This window comes from Bolinopsis microptera, chromosome 10 (assembly GCF_026151205.1).
Source record: "Bolinopsis microptera isolate Bmic1 chromosome 10, MBARI_Bmic_1.0, whole genome shotgun sequence".
Classification (NCBI taxonomy): domain Eukaryota; kingdom Metazoa; phylum Ctenophora; class Tentaculata; order Lobata; family Bolinopsidae; genus Bolinopsis; species Bolinopsis microptera.
This window is the reverse complement of record NC_087081.1, coordinates 6,501,658-6,512,633: the sequence shown is the minus strand read 5'-3', so window position 1 is coordinate 6,512,633 and position 10,976 is coordinate 6,501,658. Positions and strand designations below refer to the sequence as shown.

General features: G+C 37.6%; 1 protein-coding gene across 7 annotated transcripts in view; it reads left to right on the top strand.

The window, feature by feature from the left end:
• Positions 1–9,309: 9,309 nt before the first annotated feature.
• LOC134822064 (uncharacterized) overlaps positions 9,310–10,976 on the top strand; it is a 33,450-nt gene continuing 31,783 nt past the window's right edge. For all 7 annotated transcript variants that reach the window (XM_063832913.1, XM_063832916.1, XM_063832917.1 and 4 more), the window contains exons 1-2: positions 9,310–9,410; positions 9,638–9,784. In XM_063832913.1, the coding sequence (XP_063688983.1) occupies positions 9,333–9,410; positions 9,638–9,784 (225 nt within the window). In that variant the 5' untranslated portion in view covers positions 9,310–9,332. The remainder of the gene's footprint in view (positions 9,411–9,637; positions 9,785–10,976) is intronic.

Genomic DNA, 10,976 nt, shown 5'->3' with positions numbered 1-10,976 from the left:
TTCTAATTTCGTTTTCATATGTTTGCTGGCGCGTACGTTCCCAAACGTGACTGTATAATTATTCCATCATTACAACTTATCAACATTATCAACTTATCAACTACTTAACCAGACTTAGTATCTCCATTCCACACCCAGGATACAGGATGTTGGAACCACTAACCTACAGTAAATACAGTTACTGGAAACTAGACCTCGTAACTTCTGTCACCACTTCCCAGTGCTCCAGTGTCAAAAGGTGGTAAAAACCCCTAGTTCACCGTAGTTTTCAATAGGGTTTCGACAACTCATCACACATCTAGTTGGTGCCTCACTCATCTGACTGTGTTTAGACAACCTATCATGTCTCATTTGTAGTTGGGCGGTCGGGAGTCAGTACTTAAGTGGCTGCTTATTTACTTTGAAACTTTTTAAAGTTGCTACTTATTTACCTTGTTAATAATTTACAATGTTAGGTACTTACTCTAATGTTAAGTACTTACTCCAGGCTTTCTTCACCAATTTTTTGCTAGTGCCTAGTGCCTAGCAGAAATTCTGTAACTCATTTCCTCAATTTTCTCCGTCGTGCTGCCACCCTTACAAAGTCTACCTAGTCTTCACACCTTACTCCTTAGTCTTGATTCTTGAACAGTGTCTCAGCAAGATATCACACAGGTCATCATTGTCCTGACGTTATTCTCCGATTTGTTAGTAGTCTTTAACTAAGACCCTGTTGGTTAGTGCGGTACTGTTGGTTACATTTAGTGCAACTCTTGGTCAGAATTAGGTCCTTTCTCTCCTGGTCCTGAGAATTAGAATAACTCAATTTGTAGCCAGACATTGAAACCGAACTTTAAAACCGACTATTATTGGGGTAGACAGCCTGTAGACTGTCTGCAGAACGCAGACTGCAGCCTTCACTTTGCACTGAAGTAGGTGTCTGGTGGATTATTATGTAGTATTTGCTTGTTCACTTTCTTTGCAAAACTGTATTTTTTCCCAGTATCTTGCTGCTAATGTGTATTGTGTAATGTGTAAAACTGATCTACGTTGCCGCCAATATTTGTAGATCCGAAACAGCCCTCCGTGTCTTGGAAGGAGCAATGTTCTAATTTTAAATTCCTTACTACTTACTTCAATAAAAAGGGCGGCTACATGGCAGCCCCACCTAGTAACTAGTAGTACAGGAAGAAGGAAAACAATGTGGGATTTAGGGTCGAGGCTAGTTTTAAGTTCAGTGTGAATGCTGTATGTATTGGTTAATCAGTTGCTCCCACCACTCACTGACTACTGAGTAGTTCCAAACACTGTGTTCACCACACGATGACATCACCCATCCACTATCCTAATCCTGTTGGTTGTCTCAACTTCCGGCTGCAAACAAACCCTGCTCCCTACCAAACAAACCCTGCACCAAAGCCCCAATAGCCCCCTTTTCAATAGCCCCCCTCACCATAGACCGGTTTATTGTGTGGCGGACATAACGTGCAGTAAATAGCTCCTTTGTTCTGGTATCTAGTGTCCACTACTTGCACTTGTTCCACTACTTTCACTTGTTCCACTACTTGCACTTGTTCCACTACTTGCACTTGTTTCACTACTTTCACTTGTACCACTACTTTCACTTGTACCACTGCTTTCACTTGTTCCACTACTTTCACTTGTTCCACTACTTGCACTTGTTTCACTACTTTCACTTGTTCCACTACTTTCACTTGTTCCACTACTTTCACTTGTTTCACTACTTTCACTTGTTCCACTACTTTCACTTGTTCCACTACTTTCACTTGTTCCACTACTTTCACTTGTTCCACTACTTTCACTTGTTCCACTACTTTCACTTGTTCCACTACTTTCACTTGTTCCACTACTTTCACTTGTTCCACTACTTGCACTTGTTCCACTACTTTCACTTGTTTCACTACTTTCACTTGTTTCACCTTGTTTCACTTGTTCCACTACTTTCACTTGTTCCACTACTTTCATTTGTTCCACTACTTGCACTTGTTCCACTACTTGCACTTGTTTCACTACTTTCACTTGTTCCACTACTTTCACTTGTTCCACTACTTTCACTGGTTCCACTACTTTCACTTGTTCCACTACTTTAACTTGTTCCACTACTTTCACTTGTTTCTACTTTCACTTGTTCCACTACTTTCACTTGTTCCACTACTTTCACTGGTTCCACTACTTTCACTTGTTCCACTACTTTAACTTGTTCCACTACTTTCACTTGTTTCTACTTGCACTTGTTTCTACTTGTTTCACTTGTTCCACTACTTTCACTTGTTCCACTACTTTCACTTGTTCCACTACTTTAACTTTTTCCACTACTTTCACTTGTTTCTACTTGCACTTGTTTCTACTTGTTTCACTTGTTCCACTACTTTCACTTGTTCCACTACTTTCACTTGTTCCACTACTTGCACTTGTTCTACTACTTTCACTTGTTCCACTACTTTCACTTGTTCCACTACTTTCACTTGTTCCACTACTTTCACTTGTTCCACTACTTTCACTTGTTCCACTACTTTCACTTGTTTCACTACTTTCACTTATTCCACTACTTTCACTTGTTTCTACTTGTTTCTACTTGTTTCACCTCTATTTCTGTTGTTTGGAGCTGTTTGTTTTGCTGTTATCTTTTGTTTTCAAATGGTGGGTTTGGAACCGTTTTGGAAGTTTTCATGCGGAAATATTGTTTTCAAGTTGGTTGTTCCTCCATCCTTCTAACAAATTAACCGCTAATTCACATGGCAGTAGTTAGCCGGGTTGTGGTTTTTATCTGCTTTGATCTAGATAATTAGGTACAGGTGCAGTGGTTCGAAGCGGTAAACTCTCTTTCAAACTGTCTAGATATCCTAGTGACGTAAACTGTTCGTGTTTTGTACCATGAGGGTAAATTTTTCTGGAACCTTGCGTTCAGCTAAGAGCAGTCTTGAGTTGTCAATTTTTCTTCAAGTTCTGTATCATCTTATACTGTTAAATCAATGAAGTCAGTACTTCACCCACTATACTACCACTACCAGTCTGCGAGCTAACCAGTCTGAAAAAAGATCATATTTTTTTAAAGTTCTGCAGTTTTGAGTTATGAATGCTTTATGGAAGTTCTGCCTGATGTTAAATCAATCAGTATTTCACTAAATTTCACCCCACTACCTCCACCATTCCAGCTAATCAGTCTGAATAAAGGTTCCATTTAACCTCCCCCCTGACATACCCCGTCACTACGTCCAGCCATCTAAAATACCTGGCATACCTCACTAAAACTGTTGATTGGTCCAGGAATAACCCCTGCACCTTCATTGGCTCCTTGCATTTGCCGGGGCCTGATTATACCGAAAACAGGCATGTAACCAGAAAATGTGGCATTGGTACAGATAGTGAACCAATCAAAGAGTAGGAGAATAGCAATTAGGGCTCGTCTGGGAGTAGTCATTTCACTGCTTGCTGCTGCTTGATTTGCTCTACTGGTTTACTGGCAAGCTGGTACCCGAATTTTCAGAGCTGATTAACTGTGAGTACTTTGATCACCACGACATTAACTTTTAGCTTTTATGTAGTCATGAAATTTGCATCGGTACTACTATGGATTTGGCTATTTTAAGCAACTTAATGGAAGTTATTCAATTGCGGTTTAGAAATTAGAATCGATCCTTTATATTTAATTGTAAAGACGTCTTTTACTGATTTAGATTTAACAAATAGGCTCCTTAAAGCCCTCTACACAAGATCACGTTTATCATGTAAATAAGTTTGTTGATCGCTGTCGGGTCTATCATTAAAGACAGGCTCATCAGCTCACAGTTTCATCCCTACCTCATAAACGGTCCCTCATTTGTACCTACCCTGTCCCCCATTCATAGCGACCTAGCCTTACTCGTAGCGGCGTGTCTCCTATTTGCAGCTGCCCTACGCTGACGGCCCCCTATTTGTAGTTCCCCCCTTCCTGCCAACTCTTTGTGTTACTCTGGTGTCGGCTACTTTACACTACAAAGTGCACCAAACTGACTCTCTGCCCCAGCCCCCAATATTTGCTGGCATATAATTGTAATCAAGCTGCTTTGTAAAACATAGCAGGATTCTCGTTTTAATCATTAATTATCGTTTACTTAGTCAGTTAACTGCAGTCCAGGATTGTTGCAAGCTCTGTCCTGGTTTAGTCTTTACATGCTCCTTTTATCTCCCTTTATAGTTTATACCCCCTTTATTATCATGACATCATTAAGTGTGTACAAGATCTAGCTGCTTTATGATAGATCTTATCCAGAACAACAAGAGTTAGTGAAGCGCGTCTAGTGGACTCTACAACTACATTCCATGATGAATGATGATGCTAGATCTAGCTGTTAATTAGACCTGTTGTAGTCCATGTGTAGTGTCCTGGCGAGGACGTTGTGTATTAAAGGTATGAGAGCTGCTCCTCTCTCTCTCTTTCTCTCTTTGTTGCGTCAGTTTATCGTATACTTGGCTACTCAACCGTCGGTATCTGTATCTGTTTAACTTTTGTTTGTTATTTGTTGTTGACTGTAGCTGATACTTGAAACTAGGTACAATTTGATACAACTTGCTCTAAAACAATGAGGACCTACTTAGACGGTGGGTACTTCTGGTTGCTTTAGTCCTCAAAGACCGGTTCTTGTGGTTGCTTTAGTCCTCAAAGGACCCCCTCAAACGTCCATGGTTTGTCTAGACAAGTTCGTTTGCCACAATGTACACTTGTCCTCTCGTACGTCAATACTTGTACACTAGTCCCATTAGGTTTGTTTGAGACGGAGTATTTTGAAAGGGGAGCATTGTAAGGATTATTTTATTTTTAAGGAGCATTGTTTTCTCTCATTCCAACACAGAAAACAATGCTCTAATATTGCTGAACTATCAGTTAGTGGGCTTGATTTCCAGGCTTTGCAATAAAACAAAGACGATGAAAGACATGAAACATCCTTCCGCTAATAGATTCCTCAAATACCCCCAGTACCACAATGGTTATATCATCCATATCTGAGGACTTTAGGAGATATTCCGCCTGAAAAGACCCTCCTAATTACTCTTCCGGGGCAGTCTGAAAAGTTAAGTCCTGATCAGGCCGGGAACCTATCTAGACTAATCTTCAACAGACTGTTCGCATGTATTTAGCCATGACATTATGTTGTTGACCCCGAATCTATGGTATTTGCGGAATTTGTCCCCTAAATACCCGATTTACATGAGCTATTATCACAATTGGTTTAATGTCCCGCCGTTTCCTCTCTTTCCTGTAATTTGGTTCGTGTTTTTGAGACTTTTGGGGATCAGGTAGAGGATGACTGCACGGAGCCATGTTGAGTTGATGCTGATCCAACTTATTTTATTTTTACATTTTAAGTTTGATAAATTTTCTTTTATTTCCGGAATATAACTTGGTTTTAGTTACGCTGATTTTGATATTATTTTTTTAGTCATTGTTACTTGCATCTGCATTCGCGGTCATCTTGATATCTCATCAGAATTAAAGACAACTTGAATATAAGCTAATATAAAATCCCTGAAAATATCAATTTCATCAGCTAGTACGTGGGGGTAACAGAAATCAGCTCTACAGAAAGAGGTAAAGTGAGCTCCGTGACGTAGGTGAGGCATGTGAAAATATTTAGTATCGGATATTACAGGAGTTAGCGTTATCTGGGGTAGTTGTATGAGTAGTATCATTACCTTTAAATAGTCACCGTCTCAACCTAATATTGAGTTGATCGTATCTTATTTCCAATCTATAAGTGCTATTGTAAAATTCAACCGACGATCCCTTGATGACTCTATCGGCTTGTTTTTAAAGTTAGTTTCATAGCAAACTCAGTGTTAGTTTCTAGTAAAATACAGTAAAAAAGTTTAGTTGGAGCTATTAGCAGAGTTAGAGGAGATGACCAGGGTACTCCACAACTCAAAGTGAGGGCGTGAAACTGTGCAGGTCCCTAATCTTTACAGCTCTTTTCAAATTCCTTGAAGTAGATTCTTTGGGTGCGTGGGATGTTTCCCCTGATTTTATGATATATTGTATATGTGGACCTCAGGAGCCTGTAGGACTGGAAGTGGTTTTCAGACTTTTGTTCAACTTGATACTTTTAACCGCCATCTTTGATAAAACTTCCACGCTTGGCTGCTCCCACGCCTTTGCTTACTTTTAACACTTTCTGTCAGTGAGTATAAAAGTTGTTTGTAACAAACCACTTACTCTTCATTCACTTTGTCAGTCTACAATGGACCGGGGGCAGGAGTTTTGTCGGGAATATTGCTTCTTTAAACAGGGCTGTGGCTGGGAATACCTCCTTCTGCTGATATCGGGGGCCACTCATTTGCCCGAGACCAGGATATTAATAGCAACGGTCTTGGTTTCCATTGACTCTGTTAGTTTGTATACAAACCAGCATACAACCTACACACAATATGTCTCCTGCATACTACGTAGTGAAGCTTTTTTGTTGGGGACTGGCCCGTGGTACCAGCCAATGTTTACTCAAAAAATATATATAACATCAATGGTAATACTAATAAAAAATTCATCCCCGTGGGGCACATGCATAAATAAAAATCTCAAACTATTCAATTTAGACTCTACCGGTAAAGTATGCAAGGAAGGTTTATAACTTAAAGTTTCATTTTCCAATGGTTAGTAGGTAAAGATTAAAAAAGTAAAACAAGACTGAGCACTTCAAAATTTGTAGAATTTGTAACTTGATTTGAAATACGCGGCGATAATAAAAAATGTCCAATGTTGGCAGTGTAATTTATGAGATATGCGACGTTTATTGAGTGATGCATAAGTGTGTGCATATAATCTAAGATGTAGAGACAAGGTTATTATCGGCATTTTGGTTTATGTTACGCTTTGATTTTCTTAGTCCTGTTATACAAAATAACATGAAATTAGGCCATTCGTCTTCGATGTTTTCATTTTGCTGATCGATGAGCATAGTTTTTATACAAGTTTTGTAAATGTTCAGGTTAAATAGACTAGTCGGGGAAGTTGCTGCAACATTATATCGGTTTATTGCTAATAATGGACCTTTAAAAAATACTGAGTTGTTGTAAGGGTGTTGACCATACTTTTCTGACCATTGTGTAGTGAGAATAGAATCCGGGTTAGTATTAAATAATGGTGCGCTTTTGGGAATTGTTTTCTTGAGAGACAATGGTACTAGATTAGGAAAGTTTTGCTGAAGTCGATTAAAAGAAGTAAAGTTACCTGCTTTTTGGACATTGAATTAAGAATGGTGTCTTTTGCGTTGAGAAGAGCATGTTCACAAGACCTACCCGGGCGAAATCCGTATTGGTTTTCACATAGTATGTTGTATTTATCTAAAAAACTTATAACTCGGTTATGCATTAGCTTTTCAAATACTTTAGAGAAAGAAGCAAGAAGAGATATTGGTCTGTAATTTTTTATGTCAGATTTAGATCCACCTTTGTGAATTGGGACCACCTTCGCTTCTTTCAAAGCCTGTGGAAAGATCCCCTGTTCAAAAGAACTGTTGACAACGTGGGCTAGTACACTAGTAAAACTGGGACAACTGTTAGCGATTTTTAGAGGTTCAATTTTAGTGTCTAGTGTGGCTTTATTCTTAAGCAGGTTTATGACGTCCTGAATTTCTGTGGCAGTGACTGGCTTTAGGTAAATACTACTTGGAGTGGCGTTGCGAAGTGTGCTATGGGTTCCACCAGGATCAAAAGTGGTCCTACTACTAATTTCAGACTTAATTTTTGGAGCGATGTTTGAGAAGTAATCGTTAAATTTTTTTTTTTTTTTTTTTTTTTTTTTCGTTATTACTCACAGAGTACAATCTAAAACAAACTTCCTTCTGTCAACTATAACAAAACCTGTCACGTGATGCCCATATTAGGAGCGTGATGCCCATATTAGGAGCGTCACGTGACGGGTAGATCTGCTCTGATTGGCTCTTTAGGTTTAACTGTGGTTTCCCATTGGTTCTCGTGATCTATTTCTCATGTTATACCCCATCTGTCTCTCGGAAAGTGTCTTTTTGACGATGATGTTATGTATTAGCATGTTTAGTGAGCCCTCGACCTGCTGGAGCACCCATTTAGTGTTTATCGTGTTTATTTCATGTCACTTAGCTGCAATTATCAGCTACACTTAAAGTACTTAAATAATAAAAGTGCAGGTTTCTACGTTAAAGTGCAAATTTAAAAGTTGAAGGGTACCCTGGGGTAAGAATTTAATTATAGTGCACCAGGGGCAAGATACGAGTGCGGCAATATAATTATATGTTGCCTCTGTACTCTGTAGTGCACCCTGCATTCATGATCAATATTTAAAGTGTCGGCCGACTTTGAGGCTCATATTAACCTGTCTCGTGATGCCCATATAAGGAGTTTGCCAGTGATTGTTGCTCTATTTTAACATATTATATCTCCTACTAAACAATTTTACACGTACTATCAGTTACATTCCTCTGAAGTACCTATCATTCTGTAAATAGTTGCCTCCAAGGAGCAAGGATTTCTATATTTTTATCCTGCGCACTTTTTTGATCTTTCTAAGAGTTATTCTTAGCTGTAGCGGCGGATCCAGATTAATTGAATTCTTAAACATTTCATTTGTCCGTTTTGTGTTGAAAGATCCCGAAAAGATGAAAAGCCTTTGTTATAATTTGTATCACAAATACCGTTTGTTTGTTCCCACAAACTCCCATGACTTTCTGTGTTTTTCCGTTTATTAATTTTCCGTAATTTCTTTGACCCACCCTCGCCAATAAGTCAAATTCAGATATCGGTTGTAAACTTACAAATAAGAAAGTAGGTTAATATATTATGATATCTGCAACCCAGTATAAACGCGCCCACGATTTGCAGTTTTATTATTATTACTTTTGCATTAGTTTTTAATTAAATTCTGTACATGTCATTTGTCCGCTTTCCGTTGAAAGACTCCCGAAAAGTTGAAAATTCTTTGTTATAATTTTTTTTCATAGAATAGCGTTTGATTGTGCTGAAGTTTTCATAATTTTCCGTATATTTTCATTAATTTCAAACGTTTTAAATATCTGAAAATCTGACAGCCATCTAAATTTAATTAGAATTCGATCGTTAAATTGAACATATAAAGATTAAAGTAAAATACATTTAATAGCTCTGCCCAGCAACAATTTGTTCCAGATATATATAATAATATATATAATAATATATAATAATATATATATATATTACTTTTTGAATTTTTTATTCCAATAATATTACTTTATTATTATTATTGATAATATCATTGATAATATTATTGATAATATTACTTGTTGACAAATATCAAAGAAATTAACCTCTCCAACTAACAGCTAGTATATGAGACATGGTGTGAGATCATGAAAGTACAGGATATCAACATAAACGAGCAGGATCCTGTTAAAAACAAAGCAGTCGACAAACTACCCGTCAAGATGGTATGTAATTAGATAATAGATATGTTTAATTAGCATATTCAATAAATTTAATTAACATAATTAGTTAACGAATTTACCGACCAATTAGCGGTTATTAGATTGTTGCATTTTTAGCAATGTTTGGAAAAGGTGACTTGTTTAATAACACTGTAAATTGATTGACAATAACTTATTTACTAGCATAATTAACAAATTAGTTAATCAATAATTAAATGTTATTATTCCAGGAGGGTCTGTTTATAGCAGATAAAACACGTCCAATCAACATTATGTGTGAGAAATGCCACAAGAGGCTGATAGAACTGAAGCAGCAAGCTACCAAACTGTTTGTAGTGCACTTTCTGAAGACTAAAAATGAGGAGAAACCTGATGCGGTAAGATTCCGCTATTAATTACTATTAGTTAATTAATTAGTTATTTAATAATTATTTAATTACTTAGTAAATATTAATTACTTAATTAATTATTAATTAATTAATCAATTAATTATTTAATATTTTGATCTAGCTTATGTTGGGGAGGCGCATCACGTGTCAAAACAAATCGCCTCCAAGAAGATTTACATTTATTTACAATTACATGTAGAATTAAAGATACTCAACAAGTCAATAGAAGTTGGGTATTTAATTAATTTAAAGGTCTACGTAGTGGTAACCTTACGGGTCCGGTAATGACTTAATGATATAATAGCTTTGTTTACCTACTTCACTGCTAGACTTTGCTAAGAAAATAATTTGTATACAGATTATACTCTCGTACTATAGTTAACAAGTAATTAGCTATACTTGTGGCAACAAAACAATAAATTCTATATAATTTGGGGTACTCTGAATATCTAACAAAACAGCGGGCCAACCTTTTCACTAACGACCCACTAATTACCTAATTAGGTGGTTATCTCATTACATACTCAGAATGAAGCGTTCACTGTGGATGTGGCCATTCTTATGAATCATTCAGTCAGCTAGTCTGATATTGTAAAGTTGGGCTGTTGACAAAGATAGCGCAATAATCAACAGACTTAGTGACCACTGAGCAGTTTTATTGGTTTTCGGACCGGCTGTTTTAATTCTTTAATTAAATTTCTCTCAGTCCCTTTTAATCTAATTCCCTCCTACCATAATCACTAATCTCGCTGATTATTCATAACCTTGTCGTTCAGCTCCTTTTGGAGCTCTGTACTTACACGAACATGCACTGCTTACTAACGTGCTTCTACTAGCACTTTGTGATTGTTCTACTTAAGGTTCTGGTAAGGGGCCGGGGGGGTTCTGGTAAGGGGCCGGGGGGGGGTGTTCTGGTAAGGGGACTGGACATCCTGTTATTTTAAACGTCGCAAGATCTAATGCCGGAGGATCAGATGCAAGATCTTGTAGATCTTTGGTAAAAATTTAAAATGTATCGGCACGTTATATAGTTTCATTGCGTCTTAATATAGAGAAATCTGTCCCAGAAACATTTGGACAAATGTCTCAATCTTTGAGGACAAAAATAGCCCAGATCACCGTCTGAGGTGGCCCAAAATAGAGTAAAGTAGATGTAGAACGTAAAGAGAGCTCTATTATT